Source organism: Eublepharis macularius, chromosome 1 (genome assembly GCF_028583425.1).
Source record: "Eublepharis macularius isolate TG4126 chromosome 1, MPM_Emac_v1.0, whole genome shotgun sequence".
Lineage (NCBI taxonomy): Eukaryota > Metazoa > Chordata > Lepidosauria > Squamata > Eublepharidae > Eublepharis > Eublepharis macularius.
In genome coordinates, this window is record NC_072790.1 from 129,529,160 (window position 1) to 129,557,073 (window position 27,914).

Here is a 27,914-nt window from a genome sequence, read left to right on the forward strand (position 1 = left end):
TGGCTTTTAAAAAATAGAGGTAAGCCTAAATGGGCTTGGAATGACACTGTGAGAGGGAGGGCTTCTGCCCCCCCCCCAGCTGCATTCCCACACTACAACAGATCTGGAGGGGAGTTCTCCCATTTTCTTGCACTGAAATATCTCTAAAGGGGAGTTATTTCCCTGTTTTTGCTGCTCCATATGGAGTAGTCTGTGCATGCGGAGCAGCAACAACAGGAAAATAACTACCCCCCCCCCCCGCACTGATTTGGTGTGAGAAAGTGACTTGTGGGGAGGCAAGAGTCCTGTGGCAGTGCTCTCAGTCCATTTGGATTCCCCTTTATTTTTTAAAAAGGTTGCCGGAGTTGCTTCAATTGGACCCAACTCTTTAAAAACCCCAAAGTGCACTTTGGCCCTTAGATGACAACTCATTTGAAGCATTCAAAGCAACATAGGATTGAAATCCAAATAGCATATCCCTGAAATTGCGTCTCACAGATCCTTGTTCTATGAGATCTATTGCTTCATAGATCCTTGTTCTATGAGATCTATTGCTTTGAACTTTGCATGCAATAGATCTCATAGTTTTTAAAAATCCAAATATATTTTGCCTTTATTTTTTTGATTTGATTTTATTTACAATCCACTCTCCCTACAAGCAGGCTCAGAGCAGATGATAGTGCAATGAATATATACAATATAAACATACATAAAAACACTAACACATTATATAAATATTATTTTAAAACATTTTAAAGCAGCACACAATGCATCCCACATCAAATATCTTCAGGGTCAACGGGGCAGGTGGCTACGAGCTAGTTATTATAGGGTCAGGGTACATAATACACACCCCCTCCCACACTGGCAGGAGGCTGGTTAGGTGATCTGCCAGCCTCAACCACCATAAGCCCGGTGGAACATCTCCATCTTACAGGCCCGGTGAAACGATAACAAATCCTACTGAGACCAGGCCTTCATGGATAGAGAGTTCCACCAAGTAGGTGCCAGGGCCAAGAAAGCTCTGGCCCTGGCTGAGGCAAAAAGAACCTCCTTGGGGCCAGAGCAACCTCCAGGGAATATAGGGTGAGAGATGGTCCCACAGGTATGTTGGTCCCAGTCTGCTTTCTTCCTCAATGTATTTATTTAGCATATTTTAATCCTGCCTTTCCCTCAAAGAGCTTGGGTTGGCCTATGTGTGTCTCCCTTCCCCCACTGTACTCTCACAACAATCCTATCAAATAGATTAGGTTGAGAGGGAGTGACTGGCCCAAGGTCACTGAAAGAGCTTCAGGGTAGATGGGGATTTGAACCTGGGTCTCCCAGATCCTAGTGCAACATTCAAACTACTGCAACGAGTTGCTTATCAAGGGTCTTCTTTCATTTTTTAAACAAAGTTGTACACTTTTTATCCTAAAATGTGATGTGTGTAAAGCTTTTGGAAGTGCACTATGAATTATGGTTACAGAAGCAGGGGTGGCACCAGGGTTTCTGGTGCCCAAGACTGGGGGCAGCATCAGGTCTGTTGCTGCCCCTACACGCGCCCCGGACTGTGTGATGATGTCACTGTGTGTGACGTCATCACGCAGCAAGCCGGCCCCATTGGTGTGGCGGGGGGCTGGGACGGTGCACGGAGGCTGCCCACGCTCCCAGTCGGGCATGGCCGGTGGCTGGGGAGGTGCACGTGCGTCCTCCCAGCCCTCCTGCTCTGTTGTTCCACATGCTGCCCCGGACGCCTGCTGTGCCTGGCCCGCAGCTGCTCTGCATGGCCGAGGGCGTGTGTTGGTGGCGGCGGCAGCGTGGGGCGGGAGGGCTAGCAGGCTGCAGCAGCTGTGGGCCAGGCTCAGCAGGTGGCTGGGGCAGTGCACGGTCGGCTTCCCATCCCTCCTGCTCAGCTGCCAGTGCTGCCACTGCCAGCTCTGCGGTGCACCCTCCCCCCGCATCCAGCGCCCCGTCCAGCACCCCCTTCAGTGCCTCAACGCTCGAGGCGGGGGCCGGACCTGACTCAGTGAGCACGCCGGCCCTGTACAGAAGTATAATGGACACCTATGATTTGTGATGTGCCTTCTGACGGAGAGCAATATTCATCTCCACCCCTGCCCCTCCACTCTGTTCATTAGTTTCTATCTGATTTTGGACACATGACTTTGTTTTGTTTGAGGGTTTTTAAAAAAGCTGTTTGAGACTTGTATACTCTCCTGCTGTCTAATTCACATAGGAAAGTTGACATCTTATGGCACTGAAAATGACAAACTTGCATCTTCTGACTATGAAACTAATATTGTTGACTAAATATTTGAACTTTCTCTTTCTGATCTGATGCTCCAGAGCAAATCAGCAGAAATATCAGTTTAAAGTTTTGTAGAATAGAAATAGAAAAGTCAGATAAGTTTGTGAATAACTGGAGCAGAGATTTTTTGAATAATCATAACTGTATATAGTTTTGGGTGGGTAGCTGTGTTGGTCTGCAGTAGATGAGCAAGATTCCAGTCCAATAAGCACCTTAAAGACCAACAAGAGTTTCCAGGGCATAAGCTTTTTTTATCCCAGTCAGGATGGAGCTGGAATGGGTGTTGCAAAGAAGCAATATAGGATCTGATAAAAGGAGTTTGACTCCCAAAAGCTTACACCCTGGAAACTCTTGTTGGTCTTTAAGGTGCTACTGGACTCAAACTTTCCAAATAACTTTATATGTGTCAAATTGACAATTTCAGCAAATTTTGATATGAAATGCAAACTATATTTAAAGTTTATTATTAATAGTTATTTTTTTAAAAAATTAAAGAATGGCAAACTGCAGCAAGAGTCTCCTCTTGCAAGCCCCTTGAGAGGCTTATGCCTATTACATGCAGACAGAATATTGTGTAATTGTTACTAAAATATCTTTTTGTGCAATTATTGCAGAACAGCTAAAAAGTGAAAAGGACAAATGTTGACTGAGCATGTGGAAATGCTGTAATGTAATGCCAAAAGAAGAGAAAACGTAATCTTAGGATAATTGAAAGGAACACCATTTGTTGAAAGGAACATCCTTTTTCATTGTACCTCTCATATTGTCATGTTTATTTTATGCTCTATTAGACAATATTTGAAAGAGTCTGAAGAAAACAAGATCCAAGCCTCTAAAGCCAGAAGTGAACATGATGCATTTATAGTGTATCTTTGTCATTTCTTTGACATAAGAGGGAAAGAAGAGCTGCAAGAACTTCTGCTTTCAAAGGTGTCTAATTTATAAAATAACCATGAGATGATATTTACTATATTTAAGGATCTGGTGAAGATACCAATCTGGAGCTCTCCCTATGTCCATCAAAGAATGGCCAAGTCAAGTGAAAGCATGGCATACATTTTTTGCATAACATTATGTATTATTTACTCTGTAATAACTGTTTGGGGAAACCCACATGTTCCCTGCGACACATGTGGGTTTTCCAACAGGGCTGATAATGCCTTCCTGGGACTGGTTTAGGCTGGGAAATGGCACAGGGCGGAAGGTTGAATCCCCTTCTCCACAACTCATGTGAAGAATGCAAAGCAATATAAAAGTTTTGCCATATCAACCTTGCTTGACTTTGCACATGAGATGCCTATTCTCTAGTAATCGCCCTTGAAGGATGAAGGCATACTGAAGTTCTAGGTCCTAAAGAATATCCAGCTTTAATTAAATCAACCCCACATTGTTAGTTCTTAACAAGCCAATAGGGAATCGTAGTCTATAAACAAAGAGAAAAGTGCTCTGTGGGATATTTTTGTTGCTTGATCCCCATAAACACAGCTCTCATTCAAGACCACTCTTTTGCTTTAAGTTCTGAAGTGGCATATGTAAGAAGGAGGATGAGACAGCTCCAATGAACCCATACTAGTGGTCTTTAACCCACAGGTTGGGACTCTCAGGGGCATTGTGGAGCCCCTCCTGCTGGTTCATGAGCCCATGTAGAGCAGTCATTTGGGGCTGCATTTTGGAAAGACCTGCTGTAAAGATCAAATGTGCTGCACCTCCTGCCTCTCTTTGCATGCATGCTGAAAAGAGCTGAAGGATAAGTGAGAACACAGAGTGTGGGGGGACATTCTTCCATTGTTCTGATCTTTGACTTATTTCTCCACATGGTGTTTGGCTCAGGTTCTCTGTCCCCAGCTGTTTTGGTTTGCTGCCATTAATACTGGTGAGGTCCTAGGACCCGCCCCCCTTGTCAAATGACTCTGTCACATGACTTCCTGTCATATTCTTTCAACTCAGTGGGCTCTAGGTCAAAGACTGCTGTTGTATACTATGAGCACAATATCATGCATCCATAATGGCATGTTATTGTAAGTTTACTCAAATTAGTTTTAATGGAGAATGCAGAATTGTTTATGTTCCTAAATGTAATTAGTTTTTTATTTAAGTCTACTGTTAAAATCAATGAGACATGAAAATAATTAGCTGAAGCAGAATGAGGGCCTTAATTTCCAAGAAAACAAGTCTGACATGATATGCAAACATCTCTGAAATTAGTAAATACAGACAGCTATATTAACAGGAAGAGCCCCGTGGCGCAGAGTGGTAAGCGGCAGTACTGCAGTCCAAGTTCTGCTCACAACTTGAGTTCAATCCTGGTGGAACCCAGGTTCAAGTAACTGGCTCAAGGTTGACTCAGTCTTCCATCCTTCCGAAGTCAGTAAAATGAGTACCCAGTTTCCTGGGGGTAAAGTGTAGATGACTGGGGAAGGCAATGGCAAACCACCCTGTAAAAAGTTTGCCAAAAAAACGTCATGATGCGACATCCCCCCATGGGTCAGTAATGACTCAGTGCTTGCACAGGGGACTACCTTTACCTACCTTTATATTAACAGGAAGTGTTAATGGTAAAATAACTGATTTTATATAATTACATGGTTTCTTTGCTTCCAGATTAGTGGCATACAAAAAGAAAATGCTGTGTTAAAAGGACAAATTGCCACACTTGAGGAGGCCATTAATGTACATGAGATGGAATCGAAAGCCAGCAGAGAAACCATCATGAGGCTCGTTTCAGAACTGAACCAAGAGCAGAAGAACTCAGCAACCTGTTCTGAAGACATGGAAAAGCTAAGCCATGTAATGTCTCTTTTAGAATGCCTCTCTTGTGTACTGGCCTAAAGTCTGTCTGTGGACAAAAATTTTTTGAAGGGTTTGTTTTGAAGGAGGGCATTTGTGGGGAAATACCTCAAATAATACATTACAAAATGTTTTCTTAAATCATGCCATTTAAAGAAAAGGATGTGGCATACCAGACACTAGACACTTAGGCTATGCAAGGCACTCATACTTTAAAATCACTTCATTTTATTTATTTATGTTATTTATAGTCCACCTTTCTCACTGAGATGCAAGGCAGATTACACAGTGTTAGCCAATGCGATCAACTGCTGAGACATTCAATAAAAAATGCAATAGGGTATGGATTTCTGAAATTTGAAAACAAGCAAAAGATATGATATACAGCTGAAATAATGCTGAAACAAAGCATAAGCAACTTAATGTATTGAATGATGCAGAAGCTACCCAGTAGGAGCATACTTGCAGTAATATACGGTATGCAGTAGTGTAGTCCACAGCTCTTATACCTTTACCAAAGCATTTCTCTGAATCCTTTCCTAACAGTACAGCCCTCCTACCTATGTAAAAAGCCTTACTGAACTGTTCAGTTTTACATGGTTTGTGGAAAGTTCTACTAGAGTTGTATAAGGAAAACTTAGCTAGTGGTGGGACTCAAAGGCAAGAACTATATTTTCTTTCAGTGGGTTTGCATAGTTTGCCCTTTGTTCACCCAACAAAGATCAGGAACATACTCAGCAGCGGCAGCAGACTGAAGGAACTTCCTCAACACTAAGGTCAGATGTGGTGGAAGAAGTGGTACGTGGGCCAGTTTTGATGCACTGTTCTGGTGCTGATGGGATTATTTTTGGAAGTAATCCAATGAGAGCATACATGTGGTTAGCACTGTATATGTGTCTCCCTCCCCGACAACAGAACAGGCCTTATATAACTACTTGTAACTGTACAATCTCTGGGTTGGAAGTTATAGTGGAAAATGCTGAAGAGATAGAGTTTTCTGTGAAGTTTTCCCCTTATGCTCAGGAGGAAACCCTATTTTCAATTTCAATTTCAGTTTTAAAATGCAAAAGCGTCTTTCTTTAGCATTGCAAGTGGATGCAGTCAGAGGCCATCAAGTAGTTAAGATTCCATCACTATCTTCCGTTCCCCTCCATCTCTGAGTCATTAAAAAATGAACTCCAATCCAGAAGGGGGAAGGCATCCTTTTTATCTATGGATTCAGATGCAAAAATGCCTAAAGCTGGTTTGTAGCTAGAAATGCAGCCAGTGGGTATTAATTCAGAGGCCTTACAAGCAACCTTGCCACAATATAACCCTAAAGTAAGGCAATGTGATCCTCCACAAAGACAAGCCAGCTTCAACAGCAGTGCTCAGGGCAGCAAGAATGTAATAACTCCTGCAACAGATGATTAAGCGGGATTAAATATGAGGGGAGTGTGTAAAGAGAGTAAAGAGTGTCAGGGCCTGCCGCCACTGCCGCTGGGCGTGGCACTGGACGGTCTGCTCCTGACATCATAGGGGGGCCAGGGATTCTGCAGGACCCTGCTCTGTGGAAGGAGGGGCTGTATACCTCACCCAGACTCCCTCTCAGTCCACTCGCTGGGCTGCTCAACCTGGCCTGCTTACCCTCTGCATCCTCCATCTCCTCCTTCCAGAACTCTCCTCCAAGCCTCCACCCTTGCACCTTACTGCTCTCACTCCACATCATCACTCCTCACTCACACCCACCACCCCAGGGCTCTTCCCAGCCAGCTTTTATAGGGCTTCCTTCTACTGTCCCCCCCCTCTTCCAGCCTGGTCTTGGGCTGCACCAAGCAGTTGCAGCTGGGGTAGCTGATCTGGCCCCACTGACCAGCACCAGCTGTGCCTTGTTCCCTGGCTGCCCAGCCTCCCTGCCTTGGCTGATTGCTGAAGGCCTGTCCAGCTGCAGTCCCCTGGCTAGCAGCCCGGCCTCCCTGGCTGAGCTGATGGCTGAAGGTGGGTCCAGCTGCGGCTCCTTGGCTGGTTGCCCAGGGCTTCCTGCAGAGTGCCTCCAATAGCCGCACCTGGAGTGGCTTGGCTTTTGGCAACTCCTGGGCCAGGCTACTATTCTCTAGCTGGGGCGTGGCTTTGGGTTGTTGGGGCTGCTGCTGCTTCTCCTCCTCAGGTAAGGTCTTTGGGTGGGTGACTGCTGGGCCCCCAATCCCTCTGCCCTTGCCCCCTTCTGCCTTGCTTAGTCCCCCTTCCCTCCTCAGGGGAGTGGAACTCGCTGGCTTCTCTCTGCCTCCCCCTGCCTCCTGAGGCCCTGGGCCTTTGCCCCTTGCCCCTGGCACCGGCAGGTTCTGGATCCCCTTGCCCATGGGAGGGGTTGACCTGCTGTCCTCCGGCTGCCCCCTCTGCCTGCCAGTCAGACCGGTTGACCTGCTGTCAGCTGGCTGACCAGTTGACCTGCTGGCTGCTGGCTGACCAGTTGACCTGCTGGCTGACCAGTTGACCTGCTGGCTGCTGGCTGCCCCCTCTGTCTGCCCATCAGCCCGGGTGACCTGCTGTTCCCTCCTACCAAGTCTGGGGGCTGGGACCCAGACCCCGGACAAAGAGTGTGACTCACTCAATTGAGTTCATCTGGTTTAAATTAAAATCTGATTATATGTGATAGCCTTAAAACAAGTTAATGGTTTAAAAAAGAAACAAACTTGGCATACAGAACTTGTTGGAAACCCTTTAGCAGCGCTTAAATATAAGAACTTGTTTCTACTGTTGCTATTTAATAGAAACCTGGAATAAATAAGAAAAATAAATGAAGTTCTGGCATTTTGAGATTGGAAGCAATTATTTATCACAGTAAATGTAAAGACTTCCCAAACTGGTGCCGTAATAATTACTATAGATTGAGAGATCTTATTGATAACAATAGTATTCTGCCCTTGGATGGAATGTGATGAAGATAGGAGGTTATAGAATCACAAGTTTTCAATATTTTCAAATCAGACACTTCTTAATGGCATTTTGACTTGGAATATTGTTAACATTTTACTTTCTTCGATAAAAAAAATGACATGGAGGTTCACAGAAGAGTATGTACTGTTAGAGAGCTCAGCAGATTTTTACCTATTTAAGCTACAATTAGAGCACTTAGTTCACACAGAGGAGCAGAATCTGATCTTTCAAATATTGAATCAATTCTTTGTATTAGAGATGGGCACGAAATGAACCACGGAACAGAATTCCGTACGGAATGGCTAATTCGTTTGCACCGAAACACACGTTCTGTGGGAATGCGTGTTTACAGAACAAAAGAATTTTTTCCAGCTGTTCCGTGGCCAGGTTCAGAGTTTCACAGACCCTGCACCAGTTTCAGCCCATGGGCTGAACCCTGTGCGGGGTCTGTGAAACTGACAGCCCCTGTGCAGGAGAAAGGGGCTTCAGTTTCACAGACCCTATGCTGGGTTCAGCTGATGGGCTGAAACCAACACGGGGTCTGTGAAACTGACAGCCTCTTTCTCCTGCTACCCAGGCTGTCAGTGTCACAGACCCTGCACCAGTTCCAGTGCGGGGTCTGTAAAACTGACAGCCCGGGAAGTAGGAAAAGAGGCTGTCATTTCAAAGAGCAGCAGAAAAAGAAGCTGTCATTTCACAGACCCCGTGCTGGAACCAGCGCGGGGTCTGTGAAATGACAGCCTCTTTTCCTGCTGCCCAGGCTGTCAGTTTTACAGACCACGCTGGAACCGGCGTGGGGTCTGTGACACTGACAGCCCAGGCAGCAGGAAAAGAGGCTGTCAGTGTCACAGACCCCATGCTGGGTTCAGCCCATCAGTTGAAGCTGGCGTGGGGTCTGTGAAACTGATAGCCTTGTTCTCCTGCTGCCCAGGCAGCAGAAGAAAGGGGCTGTCTGTTTCAAACGCCCTGCACCGGCTTCAGCAACCCATGCAGGACGGTTGAAATGCCATGGAACAACAAACCATGAACTGGGAAAAGGTTGGAAGTTCGTGGTTCGAGGTTCCGTGGAATGCTACAAACCACGAATCACGTGGTTCATTTTTTTCCATTCCGTGCCCATCTCTACTTTGTATGTCTAAATCTAAAAGAGGCACAATTAATCTTTTGATAGTACTTTAATCTTCAGAAGTTCAGTAGACTAACAAATTCTATCACTGGAAATCTAATAGTTCAGATGCAGATGATAAACATATTTGGTAGGTATGTGTAAAGATGGCAGATTATTGGGGTATGCTAACTTATATTATTTATGTTATTTAGAATAAGAAATAGTATGTGTTCTATTTAACCTGATCCAAGGATAAAGAACAGACTTTTAATTATGAGCCAGTTTAACGGCTGCAAAAGTAGTTTATGTGATGTATTACAGACAACTGCAGAATGGACAGGATTTATTTTAAAAGTTCTTTATGTAGTTAAAATGGAAAAGCTGAGATATATCTGATGGGCTCATGTTAGTGGAAAAGAGAATGATTTACCAGATACTTCACAAATTTGCAAAACGACAGTACAATTATTTATTGATTTATTTAGAAAATGTGTATGCTGTGTCTTCTGGCCTGCTCAAGGCAGATCACAATAATAAATAATAATATTGGAGTAGACTATATGAGCATCTCCAAGCTCTAGTAATTTATGTATTGTAAATGTTATAGATTAGCTGGATATGAGACAGTAACTGTAAAGGAAGTAAAGGGATTTTTTGTACATATTTGTATTAAACAAAAAAAAAATATGCTGAAAAAAAGTTTTGAGTTCACATGCCCTGACAAAACCCCTTCATTTGGAAACAGACAAGATGGTTGGATTGGACTAGCCATAGATGCAGGGATTGCAGATCTTTCCTTCTTTCATGCAGTCCTTTCCAACACCAGGTAAGTTCCAACCGCAGTAAAATGTCCAAGTGAATTGGGAGGATGCAGTGGAATAAGGAAAATGAAGAAATGGCTCTCTCCTGTGTCTTAGTGGAGCTGTGCTGACAGAAGACACAGAGGGGGCAATTTCATTCCCCCCTCCCCGCCACTGCAGTCTCCAAATCCACATGGATATTAGACCACACAGGTTTTATAATCCCAGGAATAAACTTTCCCAGGGTTAGAAAGTACTGCTGGGGGGAAGGGATGGAATGGGAATGGGAAAGGTCTGTAACAATGTCTTTTGCTGATGGATCATGTGATGCAATCCAGGGGGAGAGTAACCTGCAATCATTTTTTTAGAAGCTATTGTTTAGCAATGATTATAAAATCATTGGGGTTTTTTCTTGCGCTCTACAGGCTAGCTGGGTCTGGGCTTCTCTGGAGTAAGGTCACCAGTTGGCTGGCTAGATTTGGGAGCATAGACTGGAGGCTGGAACTGACAGCAGGGAGCCTGGGGCTGGAGCACAGGACTTGTGCCTAGTGGATGAAGCCTCAGCCTAAATAAGATGGGAGTTAATCTGGCTCGGCTGCATTTGCTGGCAGGCGTTGAGGCTCCTGAGACTGAACTGAGCCTTGGCCAGGATTGTGCAAAGCAGCGCTACTCTCAGAGCCTAGTTCAGGATCCAGGCTGGGATTGCATGCTGCCAGTCTAGTGCTCTGCCTCCCTTGTTCTGTCTCACCCCAGAGCTTTTACTGGTGTTGCTCTTGCAGAGTAGGAGTGGGTTCTGAGTTGCTACACGCCAGGGATTATGTCCTGGCTGCCTGAGGCCTTGTGGTTATCTCAGAAGCTGGTGGCAAGGTCTCTTTTGCTGGCTCTGGGAGGATGGCTTCTGTTGCTCCTGGAGAGTCATCAGCAGGTTCCTCTTCAGTGTCCGATCCTCCCTGATCCCACAGTTTCCCTGGCCTTGGCTCCTCAGGCTGTTCGTCTTAGCCCACAGAGTCAGAGTCACTGGACTGGCCAGGGTGGGTGGGTGGATCGTAACAGTGTTGTAAATAATGAAATCCTAACATCTTCTAGTAAAAAACAAGATCTGCTGTGGGACCTAGGCATGCCAGCAATAATACATTTTGCGAGTTTGTCACATTGCGGGCGGTGGGGGGGTGGATTTCTTCCCAGTCTCTCTTCCAACTGTAGATCCCAACTTTGACCCCTATGCTGTTCATGAGGGTCTGCTGACCCACCAGAACAAATTTGAAGGGACAGCTTAGTGGGCCACAGCAGGAAGGGGAAGCAAGGAAGTTTTAATCCACTAACAAATCTCAGTGTACACAAGCCAGTGCGTGCAGTGATATATGTACAAAAGAAATTATTGCTTGGCATCTGTTTGTAAAGTAACGAGAAAAATCACAGATCCTCCAGTAGTGGATTAATCTGTATTTTGTAAAAACATCCTCTCTGGTCACAGCAGAGTTGTTAGGTTTTTGGTGATCCCAAAACCCCAATTCAACCCTTTTCTGGATTAAGTTTTCTGCCATTAATTTCTCATTTTAGTTCATTTCAATTAAATGTGAGCATTTCGGGGAGGGGTAGCATCTTATAATATTATAACTCCAACAGCATATTGGTCATATTGGTCATTTTGTTTTGCACATGTTTTCTCCCGATTACACCATTTAACTTTTTAAGGCAGGCATGCTCAGCACAGCAAATATACAGTTCACAGCAAATGAGAAGAAGACACTTACAGAGGAACTATAAGTTACCTCTGAAAAACTTGAATAATATTCTCATCCCCACAGAATAGGACAGGTTTAGCCTTCCTGCTGTGAGATTAACAGTGCAGTCCTAAGAAGAGTTAGCCCAATCTAAGCACATTGATGTCAATAGTTTAGACTGGAGTAACTCTGTTTAGGATTGCACTGTAAATTTTGATGGGATGGAAGGAATGGACAGCCTCCAAAGATAAAAACCAGCAGGATAGACTTTGAAGCACAGAAGTATGCATGAGATATTTATGCATGAGTGGCATAGCCACCATCTATTAGGAGGCTATAAGACTAGCATAGTCACTGGAGGACTATGTCTAGTTCTGGAGGCTACACTTTTAAAAAAGATGCAGACAAACAAGAATGGATTCAGAGGAAGGCACAAAGTTGTTTGGGTGCTTGGAAAACACATTCTACAAGAAAAGATTGAAAGGAACTTGGGTATATTTTAGCCTGAAGAAGAGAAGATTAAGGGGAAGCATGACTGTGCTTTTCAAATAACTGAGTGGCTTTTTTTGCCAGAAGTTTTCAAGCAGAAAGTTGGACAGCCATCTGTCAGGAATGCTCTAGCTTTGGATTTCCTGCATTGAGCAGGCAACTGGACTAGACTGCCTGTAAGATCCCTTCCAGCTCTGTCAGTATGCAATGGTTTCCACACAGGCTTGTATGATTTGTATGGTTCCTATTGCCAGGACAGCTACCAATATAGTACAGCAACACTGGGGCTACCACATGGCTGATTTCCCTACCCAGTCCTCCTCCCAGTGATCATCTCCCCTCCACCAGATCACTGGAGCTATTTCAATTATGTTTTAAATTGGTAGTTGAATATCATCGTATTGGTACCCTTATAACAATAAGTGTAACAGGATTTCTGAATTCTCAGTTTCTGTTTTTAAAAAAGTCTATAGACACTTGGTTTGCAGAGATAAAAGAGAGAAAATGTATCACTTCAATAGAAGGGGCTAGTGACTTACTGTTAACACTTGTTGTTAATCTATTAAGACTTATTGTAACCGTATGTAGATATAATGATGTTCAATTGCTGATTTTTAAAAGGCATTCCCCCCCCCCCCGGGCCTGTTAGCAGGGGGAAGAAATGGCCACTGTGGAGGTAGTGTAAGGGAAAATGGCCGCCATGTGGGTGGGCAAATCCAAACTTTCCCACCAACATGGTTGCCAACCAGACTTTACTGCAAACTTTCCCAAAACTTGGCAGAAAAGTGAGTTTGAAAATGATCAGAGAAAAGCTGAGAAAACCCAAGGAGGTACACAAATGCTTCATAATGCTGCATGGAAGCACAAAAGAAACCCGCTTACCAGCAGCATTAAACACATGGTGGATAAACTGTGTAGACTTCCACAAGATAATTCAACAATATCTCTGTAGCAGTACCTCTACCAATTCTCTTTTTCCACCCAATGGTAGTACTAAAAGGGGGATTGGTTGGGACTGTTTGATCAGCCCGTCTCACGTGGCTGGGGGTATTCATACATATGTGGGATGGCTGTAGGGACATGTGAAGGGAGTCAGTGAATGACAGATTATCACTCCATCTGCAGTGATTGGAAACAGATCATGCTAACCGCCGCCCCCCCCCCCCCACTATTCTAGACATTTTCATGTGCCGTATTTTCTTTAGCATTTTCTTTGCTGTATGGCAATCCTGCCAAACGTTCTGTCATTCCTTCTCTCTTCTTGAACTTTACTTTTTTGTGTACAACAGTTTGGTGTACTGGTTAAGAGCACAGGACTCTAATCTGGAGAGCCGGGTTTGATTCCCCACTCCTCCACTTGAAGCCGCTTGGGTGACCTTGGGCTAGTCCCAGCTCTCTGGAGCTCTCTCAGCCCCACCCACCTCACAGGGTGATTGTTATTGTGGGGATAATAATGACATACTTTGTAAACCGCTCTGAGTGGGCATTACGTTGTCCTGAAGGGTGGTATATAAATCGAATGTTATTATTATTAAAGTTATTATTTCTGCTTTTTTTTAACAGGTAAGCAGTCTATTTGATCTTATTCACAGCAGAGCCAATTCCAGGTTTTTGGGGACCCTGGGCAGAGAGTGCTCAGCCCTCCCATGCCCACTACTAGGCTCCCCATTTTTGCCCTCCCACCCACATGCCCCCAGCTACCTGTGCATCCTTTCTTTGCCCCCACTCACGGGCTCTCCCACCACCTGCAGACACAGCTGCCCACACTGCCTGCATTATTTTCCCAAGGGCAGTGGGTGCAGCTAGGAGTGCCACTGCCACAGTCACCAGGAATGCTGAAGTTTTGTGCACCATCCATATGCCCTTCTCTACCAGCACTAGAAAGCATATGCAGCTGGGAACAGAGGTGACAAAGCACTCAAAAGCAGGCAGTGGAAGGTGTGAGTGCAAGTGTAGTAGTTTCCAGCAGCCCTGCATGGGGCCCCAGAGGGGCTGTTGGTCATCGGCTGATGTCAAAAGGCAAAATTCCAAAAGGACTGGCAAATGAAGCCTCACTGCCAGGGTAGAAAGCCACCACTAGCCTCTCTTAACTAAACCTTCTGCTGGTCATAAGAGAGCATAAGAGAGGCATACCAGCCCTGCAAGGTATGCACTCAACAGGTTGAGTCCAGAACAAACTAGCATGTGGCAAAATGTGGCAAAATGGCCAAAGAATCAGATTTGGATTGAAGCCACAATTCTCAATAACTCCACATCAATTTAAGATAGGGTTGCCAGGCCCCCTCAATCTCCCAGTCGGGGATTGGGGCCTGGCTCTTACCTCTGTTCCGAGGGCGCTCCTGCAAAGTGTGATGATGTCACTTCCGGGAAGTGACGTCATCACATTGCGCATGCCCCCCAGCGTGCCCACGCTCCACAGGGGCTCACGTTGGGGGCTGCTGTGGAGCACAGGAATGCTCCTGCACTCCACAGTGGCCCAAAACGCGCCCACGGATTGGGCCCATTTTGAGGTGCTGTGGAGGGCAGGAGTGTTCCTGCGCTCCGCAGCACCTCAAAATGGCCCTGTTTTGGCCCAGATTAGGCCCATTTTGAGCCGCTGTGGCATCCTGTGCACCATCCTGCGCACCATGGCATCCCAAAACAGACCTGATCCACGCCAAAACACACCTGATCCGTGGCCGTTTTGGTGCGGATCGGGCACGTTTTGGGGGGCTGCGGCACACCGGAGTGCTCCCGCGCTCCACAGCGGCTCAAAATAGGCCCAATCCGGGCCAAAACAGGGCTGTTTTGAGGTGCTGCGGAGTGCAGGAGCGCTCCGCAGTGCCTCAAAATGGGTCCGATCCGCGGGAGTGTGCACCTTCGCAGGGGAGCGCGTACAGAGGGTTGCGCCACCAGCTGGCCAGGTAAATGGGGCCAGGGTATGGGGTCTGGCACCCCTAAATTAAGAAAAGGAATTTATTAAAGAAAACTGCAAAGGCAAACAAACATAGAAGTATGTGGAGAAGCACAAAACAGCAGCAGACAATTTAAGCTAGGCTATATTCACTAGAAGTCCTTGAATTTGCTCCAGGTGTTACCTTCAGCAAGTTTCAGAGTTCAAAAGGAAGCTTTAGTTCTTAGGTCCAGAGATCACAAAAACAAGAACACAAAGGTTGCTAGCACAGGAATCCACCAGTTATGTAGTGTAACTTCTCTTTTCATGGGTTCTATGGGGCTTAGAAAGCAACTTTCACAAAATTTTAAGAAATAACTTTTTTTCCTTTTAAACTTTTTAACAATTAATAAAATACAACTTTAACAAAAATTAACTCTTAAGTGCAACTATACAAAAAAACCCTCCAAATCAACAATGTCCTTGAAAAGGCAAACAGTTCAACATCCAAGAAGTGATGAGCCCTCTCTCATCCATTTGAAGCAGCTGTACCCCAGGCTTCCGTCTTCTTGTTGGGAATTATAGCCCTGCAAAAATAATACAACCCCAGTAACACCAACTACACACAATACACAAACACCACTTTAAATCATATTTTACATACAACATTTGATTACCTTATTCAAGGTGATAAGAGTTTATAATTTATTAAGCTCCCCAGCAAACAGCCTCCTCCTCAGCAGCCTGCCTCTAGCTTCTGACTCCACCCCACTGGGCTAAACCAATTAACCTCACAGGGGTTACAGTAGCATTCAGGAACAAGAGCAAAAGCAGGAACAGATCCCCTTCTCTCTCCTCTTTCTACTGATACACAGAGACTGAACAAACAACTCTTTTTTCAAGACCAGCTGCCTACGGCTGGCCTAAATTCCTTGTGACAGTTGTAAGATAGAATATAATGTTGAATACAAAATGTTTAAATTTCCAGCTGTGCTGAATCCCCCCTCAAAAAACCCCTAAAAATGGGTTATCAGATACATTTAGAAGTATTATAGTTCATTCTTTTTTCTTTTTTATAGTAGAAGTGAGGGAGAGGAGTAAAAGTATGATCTTTATGTCTGGGGATGAGCTGTCCGTACCCCTCGGACTTACCACAGCCACAACACCTGGCACCTGCTAAAGGTGAGCCACCGTCACAGCGGGCAGCGAGTGGCAGGACTTCAGTGCCTGGGGGAGCCCCAGATGTGCAAGAAGGCAGCCAGTGGACTCTGCGAGACCCAGGAGCAGCCACAGACAAACCCCAGACCCTTTCCCGGGCACTAGGCAGTGAGGGGCGAAACACACAGGCCGGAGATACCACTGCCCCTGCGCACACACTGGGTGGGGCTGGCAAGCCGGGTGTCAGGACCACAGAAATGCCACCTAACCTGGGGATCTGCCTAGCTGAAAGGATACCCAGGGAGAAATGGCTGCCAGGCTGTCTTGCCTGGAAAGGCCCTGCCAGCCCCATCCTCCAAATAGGAAATAAGGGAAAAGGGAGAAACTGGAGCTGGGGGGAGGCACCTGGAAGCCTCCCCAGCTGGCCCATATCAGGAGCAATCAACCCACAGGAGGAAGGGTGGAGAGCGGGGCAGGAAGTCCCATATAAGCCAGCTTGCCTGGGAAGGCCCTGCCAGCCCCATCCTCCAAGTAGGAAATAAGGGAAAAACTGGAGCTGGGGAGAGACACCGGAAGCCTCCCCAGCTGGCCCAGATCAGGAGCAACCAGCTCAGGGGAAGAAGCGAGGAGATCGGAGCAGGGAGAGACACCGGGAAGCCTCCTCAGCTGGCCCAGATCAGGAGCAATCAACCCACAGGAGGAAGGGTGGAAAGCAGGGCAGGAAGCCCCATATAAGCAGGCTCAGTTGGGAGCCAAGGGGTGGAGAGTATAGGAGCCATTGGTGAATTGTGTAGGAGTGGTTGGAGAAGGAGTTTACTTGGCAAAGGACAGGGCAAGAGTGGAGGAAGAGCAGAGGCTACCGAAGGACAGGTCCATAGGTGGCTGAGAGGGTGCAAGGGTGATGTATTCCCCCCCCTTCCATTATCCAGGGGTCAATCCCAAGCCTGCTCATGCCCAAGGCCCCTACCGTGGATACCCGTGCCCAGAGCTCTGCCGCTGCCATGGCAGAGCCTGACAGTTTAGTTATGTTACATATTCTGAATATCTTTCATGCAGCTCAAATCTATTACTATATACTCATATACCCAGATCATATACTCATATAGCAATAGATGTAGCCTATTGTATTTTGTATAAGGTTTCTGATGTAGTCTAATGTATTTTGTATATGGTTCTATGCACTTTCACTTGTTATTTCTCTCTCTTTTTCTAAATAAAAATTATAAAAAATTTAAAAAGAAGATCCCTTGGCTATTGTTACCAGGCAATGCTGTTTTCATACAGAATTCAGATTTTCAAGCTCTATTATATGTTGTTTTGATGCTTACTTTTATATGGGAAAAAAAGAGTAAATATTGGACAGTGAAGCCTAATCTGCCTGACGTGTCACTGTTTCTGTTCTGGAGTTAGCAGTGCTGCCAGCACATTTTCATCTTCCTATGGCTTCTAAACTGTGGTACTTCCTAAAGCAAGTACAAGACAAAGAGATGTCTTCAAGGGGAGAGAAAAGAGAGCCCCTGACTCCGACTCGTCATAATTGCTTTATTTAATTTGTCTTCTAAATGCTTGGTCCCTGCATGCTTTACAAATAGTCTCCTTAATCAGTTGTCCTTTCCACTTCCTGTAATCTCCTTCATTAGTATTCCAATAATTAAAAAGATCACTATGCAACCACATCTGTTGAAAACAAAATATTCCTTCTTTATGCTTTGTGCAAACACTGTATGCATACTTCTGAAGCACAGGTGTCACCAGACAATGACTCATAAATGGTGATTTTTTTTTTTACAAAGATGGCTGGCTTTAAAACAAAAAATGCATTATAATTCTTCTCTTTAAATTATTGTGCCCAATTTTGTGGTTCAGAATGGGCTCCTTTGAACTGTATTTACATTTTAAAATCTTAATAACATCAAATGAGATCACCAGCAGCTATTACTAGGCTGGTAAGCTGTGCTGCACCTGTGTTGGGGGAAAGAACACTTGTTGAAATAATACTGCAGTTTGTAAATGTTTCCTTAATTTTCTGTAATAGCCATAATTTAATCCTTGGCATGGGAATACCTTTCCCCCCTGCTAAGATCTTTAAAGAAAAGAACTAGAGAAATTAAATTCAATGGAAATATGCCAGGAGGCAGAAAGGTAGGCTTTGCTGGCTGTGACATCTTCAATTAAAGTAGATTTCAGCGGTGGTGTATGTACTGAGCAGAGTTCTTTCTTTTTAGAAAAATCTATATCTAGGATTGGAATAATTACTGAAATAAACTTGACCCTACAAGTTCTGCTCCCATTTGGCATTCAGAGCCAAAGTCAACAGGAGAAAACAAAAGAGTCCCACTGAGCACATATGACTGGTTGTCTAATGCTTGCACTTTATGTGACCTAAAGGATTAATAGCAATTGCTGATATTAAATTATGCCTAGTCAAAATCTTTTCATGCTCACTAAACACTTAATGCTTCCATTTTGATACTTACTAACTCTCATCAGTCTTTAATTAAATGGTACCAAAATCTTTTCTTTGCCTTCTTGTTTTTGGAAGTAGTGAAGTTTGTAAACAACTTCTGTCAGTGAGGCCTAAACATTTAGAACAGAGTGTGTAAACTGCAGTGCCTCTGTGCATTCAGTCTTAAAGCCTGAGGCACATAATTGGTTTGTTTTGGGGAGGATGAGCAAGAGAGAGTGAATAGTTAGATGAGAGAGTGAAGAGAGAGATGAGAGAGACCGTGAGTACTGTAAGTTGGCTTGAAGCATTATGGGCATGCAGGATCTCCTTTCGGGGCATCTGATATAGCAGATATGCTGTTCTGTAGGAAATACACTGCTTCCACCTGTGCTCTACTTAATATTTGTAAATGTTACAAAACAATATAAATTTCCAGTGCTCTCCTTTCTAAAGGAAACCAACCCTAGTGTACATTGCTTCTAGAACTTTCTGCTGCTCAGAAAAGTGGGTAGCATTACAACACGGGTTAGCAGTGGGATCATGTTTCCTTGGGCTGCTGTGACTGAACCAGAATACAGCCAGAGATAGCACTGCTGAGAGCCAATTTGGTGTAGTGGTTAAGAGCAGTGAGACTCTAATCTGGAGTAGAGATGGGCATGAACAGGAAAAAAAATGAACATAATGTTCGTTGCCATCCACGAACAGGGACTCATGAACAACCACGAGCATGGCCCTGTTCACGAACATGTTCATGGTTGGCTGTTCATGGGGCCAGCAGGCTCTCCTCCAGCCATCAGCCAAGTCAAGATCCCAACTGCACCACTCCCAGAAATCTGACCTGAGCAGGCACCTGGAAAGGTACCAATAATAAATAATAGCTTGGCCCCAGAGCCTGGCAGCAGCCCTGGAACTTGAAGGGGTAGATCCCTACCGCACCACTCCCAGAAACCTTACCTGAGCCGGCAGCAGGAAAGGTATCAATAATAATAATAGCTTGGCCCAGAGCCTGGCAGCAGCCCTGGAACTTGAAGAGTTAGATCCCTATCCCACCACACACAAAGAAAATTCAGCCTCCAATGCACTCTATCAAAATGCCAACAGCAACTGTCTCTCCACTGTCTGCAAAGTCAGAGCTGGGAGCCCCCCTCCCCCCGGTCTTTGCTCCCTTGTTGTAACCAATTTGGAGCTCCACACTTGAAAGGAAGAGCTGCCTATCAAGCTAAATTGGGCTTAGATTGGGGTTTCCAGGGCAACAGCAGGAGTTAAGACAGAGTTCAGACAATCCCTGCCTGAGTTGCCAAGGGAATTGATTGCAGGTGCCAGACTGGCTTGATGAACAGCAACAAAGGAGGCTTGCAATGACCACCTGTTCGTTTAGAATGGGGCCTCATGAACAGCTTGTTCATGAACAGCAAATTTGGCTGTTCGTGGCTTTTTTTTGTTCGTATTGCTGTTCATGCCCATCTCTAATCTGGAGAGCCGGGTTTGATTCCCCACTCCTCCACTTGAAGGCAGCTGGGTGACCTTGGATCAGTCACAGCCCTCTGGAGCTCTCTCAGCTCTACCCACCTCACAGGGTGATTGTTGTTGTGGGGATACTAATAACATACTTTGTAAACCGCTCTGAGTGGGCATTAAGTTGTCCTGAAGGGGGGTATCTAAATTGAATGTTATTATGTTACGTTATTAAGAAAGCCAAAGGTTTTTTTGGGGGGGGGGAATGAAGGCAGTGGTCTTTGTAGAAGGTAATGCATCCCAATGGAGGAAGCCCAGTTGAAGAGCATGTGTTTGGAAATGGCTGAGGACAACTGTGAGGTAGATGAGCAGCTGATGGGCTTGTACTGTGGAGTGTGCCAGGAGAAAAGCTGAAAGCATAAAGTTCACCAGAAGATCATCCACAGCACTGAATTATGGGCTCCCCAGAGGGATTTTAATGGCAGTAAAAACAGATATAAGAACCTTGTAATGCTTGGAGGAATGGTATAATTGTATGAAATTTACCAGTATTTTCACTATAGCAATATCAGCCATCCACTAATGGGCCAGCCACAAAAGTTCTTCAGACCCAAGTGGCAGCCATTTATAGATTACCTTGCTATGAAAGACTCACGAGGTGCAATAAAGTCATATAAGACATTTCTGAAACTAGAACTTTGAAACAATAAAATTTATACCAAATAGTATACCACTATTTAAGCTTCGAATACTTTGTCCTCACAATGCTAAAGAAACATATACATTTAAGGAAAAGTAAAATGAAACAATGATGTAATACATATGCTATCAATGTATAAATATGTTAACTACATAGATTGTTAAAATTGTACTTTATTATTGTATATGTGTTTAATCGATTGTTAAAATTTTAGCTTGAATAAAAATGAAAAAAAAAAGTTCTTCAGACCCCTTTCCAAGTCAGTGCTGACCTGTCCTGCCACTGTTGACAATTCACTACAATACCTGGTGTTCTGAGGGAAAAGAATTGGTGGGGAAGCTATGTTTTAAAAAAGGATAAGCTTTATGCTTCTTACCCTTGACAAACAAGACATGAGCATGCAAACTCTCTGTTTAAGGTAGGCCCATTAGTTAAAGTAGAAATTCTTTCTGTGGGTCTATAATGAGCCATATCAGTTCTACTGGCAATCATTCCTGATTCCACTACTTTTCCCACAAATGATTTATGTTATGAAGCAGCTGCTATTTTCTGTCTTATGTAGTGTAAATAATTTTATTTCTTTGGTTTATATTTTAGGATCTAAACAGCACTTCAACAGCCAAGCAGAGTCTGGAGAAGGAGGTCAGAAGCCTCCAAGAGAGGCTGGCTGCATGCCAGAGGGCTTGGGAAGTCTCACAAGAAGAACTGAGCTACGTAAAGAGATGTTCTAACAAAAAAGAAGAGAGTCTGAAAAGCTGCATAGAGGAGGCTAGGGCAGGAAAAAATCTGCACAATGCATTTAAAGAGAAAATCATTACCCTACTCCAGAGCAAATGTAACACAGTCAGTCCATCTGAAGAGTTCATTGTGGAGACAATTCGTGAAATGTGCCATGCAGAGGAGAGCAAAAAAACAGTATGTGGACCTCTATTATTGTCTATTATAAGTATTCAACATGCTTAATTTTCTATTACGACATGTGAATTAAAAACCTTAAGACCATCAGTGGCCTCTTTGTGTATATGCCCTTAGCAGCCCCCCCAAAACCTTGGTGTTTTCCACACGGTCACTTTGCTTCCCATGTTCTCCAGAGTTCCACACATGCAAGGGAGTCGTGGGAAGCAGAAATTGTTTTTGTCCATCTCCCCCCCGCCCCCTTTCCACCCCTGTGCACATTCAGCGATTTTTTTTTAAGCTGCTGCCCAGTCGCTGCTGGGGTGTGTTATGTCCATGCAGAATCAAAAATTTCTGTTCTGCTTCTTGTGCTCATCACTACCTTTTCCCCAGGAGCTGATGGGTCTGTCCACCGGTAACCACTCCCACCCTCCTCAGCTCTCTGAACTCCGTTTTGCCACTTTTATTAGTAAAGCAAGGTAAGGGTCATAAGACTGCTTCTCTATTCGCTTCATTCCTCCCGGGTATGCACACATTCTCTTATTTTTTTCCAAAGCCAGGAACAAGTCCTAACGTTGCTGCTTTTCCCCAGTTTGTTGTAAAAGCTGGGAAAGGGTTAAATAGCTGCTTTTTCCTCTCTCCCTCCTGGCGTTTTGCATAGGGCACCTTGGATGGAATGAAGCAGCAGCATTTTAACTTTTTCCTGGCTTGGCTTTAAAAAAAATGAGGGTGGAACAAGCATGTAAAGTACATGTTTCCCTCCAGAACTCTGCCACCAATGGCCTCTCCATTGGGCACATGAGAGCCCAATCAGCAAATACAGGGAAAGGGGGGGGGATGGATTCCAACACTGCAAAGTTACAACACAAGCAATTAAAATGCTGCTCCAGACACATCTCAACTTGTCAGCGGACACCAAACTGCCTTGAGGTCATGCAGTGCAGAATCTTGGGACCCCAAGCCATTTCAGCACTGATTGGCATGAACGCTCAGCATGGCTGGCTTAAAATGTGCCATGCGAAATGGGCCCTTATCTTTAGTTTCAGCATCTTTTCTCATCACTTCATAAAGTAGAGTGTGTCACTATTTCCCAGGTGAATTTGATGATGAAGAGTCAAATGTTTCCCTACCCATGTGACCTCAGAGAAGAGAGTTTAGGAATTAGCTACACAGCTGCTAAAACATTTGAACCTGTTTAGCACTGCATTGTAAATCTCAGACTTTTCCTTTCCTTTATGTAAGACAAATACACTGTGAATCCTTTATTTTCCTCTACTAGTCATAACATGATTGCCTAGCCACCTACATTGCCACATTTATAGCAATAGCGTGTTCTTGATTGTCTTCATAAGACATGGAAAGGAGGTGGTCTCTTTGGTGTGTCATGTCCAAAAGGGCTTTCATTGTTATAAGTTCTGGTGAGGGCCACATTTTGCATGCTCCTCTATGTAAAACGTTCTAGCAAATTAAGAATTTGCATATCCAAGGAAAAGGTTTTAGCTTAGCCCTTCACATGCTATGCTAGTTTCCATTTACAGGGAATTATTAATGCAAGGGAACTGTGAAAAATTCAGTCTGTTTCATCAGCACTCTTCCAATTCCTGACAACCTCAAGCCTTACTCTACTTACCAGGAGGTGCATTGGTGCCCAGTGGTCTGTTGATGTGTAATGGTGCAAACTCCATTTCCCTGACATTAGGGAGCCTGTAATTTTCTCTTGCAAGGAAGGAAATCTAAATATATGATGTGGAGAAAGTGACAGGGTTGCATACAAGTAGTCATAGTGTGGCTAGAAAGGATGCATACGGAAATAGTGGTGGCATAGTAGAGAGAAGTCTGCTTTGTTAACCTGCGTGAATTACTAGTGGTATGTTTTCTTAGTCATAAAAATATTGAGTTTTGGACTCTTTTTCTGGATAGCAGGTCCACCTTTAAATATTTAGGCAGCGTCATGGTTTTCACACACCCCAAAACCCTCTCCTCTGGCCTCACACTTACATGATAGGTTTGGTATGCAAGTTGTAAGGCTGAAGGATTTAATATACAACTTTTCTTTGTAACTGTGTATTTAGTTTATAGACACTCAGAACGTACCTGCATGAATTACAGTGTTAAATCTTTATAGTTTCACACAAGGTTTCTTGGTGTACGACAAATCCTTGCTAGATTTCAGGTACCTGGCACTTCCCATTACAAAGCTTTTTCTTTGGTTTTTTAAAATTGTTTTTTAAAGCCTCTTTAATAACCAAAATTAATTCCATACTTGGTGTCAAAACTTTCAGAGTGAAAAGCAAAACAAAAACCCAGCAGCAACAACAACCCTCCCCTCTTTTCTTGAAAGTTTAATAAGCAAAACTTTAGATAAAACAGGCAAATTATATATAATTTCAAAAATCTGTTGGATGATCCTTAAGAATTAAAACCCAGGAGGGGAGTTTTCTTAGGAGTGTCTCGTTCTGTTTGTGCATTGTACACAGCTGCTGACCTTCTGTTGCAATTTCACTACACTGGAATTCAATAATGGAAGAAAATTGCTTGTTTTGATGGTAAAATTTCCTTTGTCAGTGCAATTTATTACCAGTGGGAAATCTCTGAGGGCAATTGTAAGACAAGAGATAATTAATTGCAGTGCTGAATTTCATTGAGTGAGTTATATTACATCTCTTCTATGACTCATTTTTTGATGCTGGGGCTCACTGTTTACTGATCTTTACAGCTTTTGTTGCCTTTGTTACTGTATTTTAAAATTTCACATAAGTGTAGACATTATTTTACCACTAGCTGTTCTTCCTTATTAGTTCATCTGTAATTCAATGCACATACTGAATACCTAAATTATTAAAGCTTTAATTGCCCAAGTAATATACCTAATTTTTACATCAACGGTGCATGCTAACAGAGCAAGGTAATTCTCATAATTAAGGTGTTTGTTTATTTGCATTTATTTAAGAAATGTATATCTTGATTTTCATTTTTATGGATCTGCAAGATGACTCATGCTTCCCTTTCACTGATGGCTCTTCCAGTTACAATGAACTATTCAGCCTTCTCCTCTATCCCCAATATCCCACCTGTTGGTTGCAACTGGTCAATGTGCCTTTAAGACCTTTGTAGCACTAGGACTGTAACTAATTTTAACTTTCATTTTCTGCAGAGGCATTTCTGTGCCTCAAAAGCAGCTTCTTTAAATACTGTAGCTTTTCTTGTTCACAGTCTCTACTCCCTTTCCCTCAGCAAAGGAGAAGGCTCAGCACCTTAGATGAAGTAGAATTTCCATTGGCTCTTTTCCTTGCTTCCACCTTTTTATCACTTCACTCTACCTTTTGACATCTCTGATCCTCCATGGGCATATGACCATTGACTCCATTGAGCTTTACCCCACTGCTTCTGCCTCTGGGTGGGTAGATCAGGTTTGCCAAGCTTCCAGCTGTGGTGGGAGACTTCCCATTTGCAAGCTCTGTTGCCCACTGCCACTCTTGCAGTGGCTGGAGATTTTTTTTTTAAACCAGCAACTTCACCAATATCACTTATGTCGCTTCTGAGAGAAGATCTAGGCTGATTTATCTAGGGTAGGTCCTGGGTTGGATCCCATCCTTTGCTATATTTGTGCCTTCCAAAAGTTGGCAATTTTGTCCCTCTCCTGGAAATGGCTTCTAAGAAACCATGGCAGCAGGTGACATTCATATGTGTTGGGACTTCTTTACCATTGCTCTAAGCGTAGACTGTCAATATTATCTGTTCTCCACTGCAGCTTCAAGAGGTAGAAAGGACTGGGGGGTGGGGGGACAAGATGGCAGCAATTCTCACTGCAGCCCAGGTGTTTGAAATGCTGCTGTTGATTCTTAAAGCTGTGGCACGACCAATGTGAGACTGAAATGAATGACTGGAGCGGACATCTTGTTGAGGAGAAATCAAGACCCCGTATTTAGTATTGGAATTTTATTAAAGATTGTATATAATTGTATACTGATATTCTGTATGAATTATAGAGGAATCATTTTGTTGTTCTGATACTTTGATTCAATATTTCTTAGTTTGCCATAATCTCAATCTGAGGCCTTTTCTGCATGGGCAATTTTCATCAGTTCTGACTCTATTGCTTTGGGTTTTCTTCTGAATTCCGCACATTTAATTCCCCCTTCAGATTTTAATGAAATGTTTTCAATGGTTCTTTGAATTTTCTGCATGCGCTTATTCTACATTTTTCTAGATGCAGTTTTGAGTTGGCTTTTTCAACCATGCAGAATTTCCTTCAGTTTTTTGCCTGCCATTCTCTGTTCTGCCCTCCTCCTTCTCTCTGCAGGCCACTTTTTGCTGACTGGTCTTGCCATTCTCCTCGCAGCTCCTCCATCACCCTGAGGGTTGTCAGGTGTCCAATATTCCCCCAGATAGTTCAGTATTTTGGGAGACTTCCAGGGAAAACGTTCCCCATATGCCAGATGCCTGGCCTCCCTCCTGCTTCTAGGCTGCTTCGTATTTGCCAGCCTGCCTGGCCTCCTGTGTAGCATTGCCAGGAAGAGTGGCCAGCTGGTCTCCTGTGCAGTACTGGGAGACATAGTCAGCCTGCCCACCCAGCCTCCTATGCAGTGCTGCCACTAGTGATGTCACTGGGCCAAGCTGGGAGTGCAAGTATGCAAAGTAAGTCCCACCCACCCCCGGTCTCATATTCTTCCAGACCCCATCTGGCAACCCTACTCATTCTTCCCCTCCTCCTTCCCCTCGTCCCTCTCAGTTCCCAGGACACATCTCTTTTCTCAAGACAAATCATAAACAAAAACGTCTACTTGGAGCATAGCAGTTGTGTATTGTGGAATTTTTTCAATACCAAACATAATAATGTTATAATGTCATAACAATGAAATGACAGCTATGGTTACATGGATCTCTTTTAGGTTTTCAAAGATTAGTTATTTATGCTTTTTAAGTAAAAAATTCTATTTTTGGTTACTCTGCACCAACACTTAACACGTGCCATGTTGGGTTTCCTTTTGCTTTTGTTTCTCTCTCTTTTTCCACTGCTAATACCATACTGCTAGGCACCTCTGGTCTTCATAACATCATAATGTAATAACATGACTGGACATACATGAAAATTTTTAAAATTTTGATGGCACTATGATGATGGCACTTATGATGGCACTAGTGATGCTAATGGTGACATCCAACCTCATCACATAATCCTCTTTATTTCATGCTGGTGCAGATAAAAAATGCCGGCATGACACAGAATGTACACCAGTATTAAAAGTGATGTGCAGAAAGGTAGGTGGCCAAAATGAATCTGATCCTTGAGGGGCAGATATTTAAAAATAGAGGAGTAAATTGCCAGTGCAGAAGAGCCCTGAGTTGTGTTCTCATCACCACTGTCCATACAGCAATGTAGCCATTGCCAGTCAATGACCTTGATGGATATTTTTCTGAGCGCACTTGATAAAATGGAATCTAGAACCGGAGTCCACTAAATTTTGCAGGCAGAAAAAAGCTTTGTTGTTAACATGATTTTTGTGCTTGGATTATAATTTTCCACAATATAATTCAACAATATCTCTGTAGCAGTACCTCTACCAATTCTCTTTTTCCACCCAATGGTAGTACTAAAGGGGTGATTGGTTGGGGTAGAAAAAAGCTTTGTTGTTAAAGTGATTTTTGTGCTTGGATGATAATTTTTTTTAAAATAGGAGATATTAACAGCTAAAAAGCTTTAGTGAAAGATAGTTTATGAACATATGCACACTTCTAGGACCTTCTGACCTGAAGATTAACTGTCACCACTTATTTATTCGAGATTGCTGATGGGCATTTCAAAAATTGTTTGGTTTTCTGCATGACTTACTTGCAGTTTAGGTACTTTCAGATTATTCAAGCATGCTATAAAGATGTTTGTTTGCTAAGTAAAGGTAAACTTTTATTTAAAAACACAAAACAAAACGAACATTCTCAAATGGAACAATATAAGCTTGTGAATAGCAGAAGGAATCCATTTTCTTACTACCTGATCCTAAGCTGTGATGTTCAGTGCCAAGCAGGGCCGGCGCCAGAGGATTTAGCGCCTGCGGCAGCGTGCCGTACGCCTCTGCACGGCGTGATGATGTCATCGCAGACATCATCACGCGCCGCAGGGGGGCTGGGTGGCGCGTGGACCACCGAGCGCAGAAGCTGCGGGCTGCTGCTGGAGCGGCGCGCGGAGGCTGCTCCGTGCGCCGCCCCAGCAGCAGCTCATGGCTTCTGCGCTTGGCTGGCTACAGCCAGGCAGCCCCGTGCCGCCGCCGCCACATGCCCCAGCCGAGCGCAGAAGC

The 27,914-nt window shown here is 44.1% G+C and overlaps 1 protein-coding gene across 1 annotated transcript in view; it reads left to right on the forward strand.

Moving 5' to 3' along the window:
• The window catches only part of CCDC170 (coiled-coil domain containing 170), a 67,571-nt gene that overhangs the window by 20,825 nt on the left and 18,832 nt on the right, over nt 1-27,914 (forward strand). Inside the window, exons 6-8 of the mRNA XM_054976315.1 lie at nt 3,061-3,199; nt 4,871-5,056; nt 21,322-21,639. Coding sequence (XP_054832290.1) covers nt 3,061-3,199; nt 4,871-5,056; nt 21,322-21,639 — 643 coding nt within the window. The remainder of the gene's footprint in view (nt 1-3,060; nt 3,200-4,870; nt 5,057-21,321; nt 21,640-27,914) is intronic.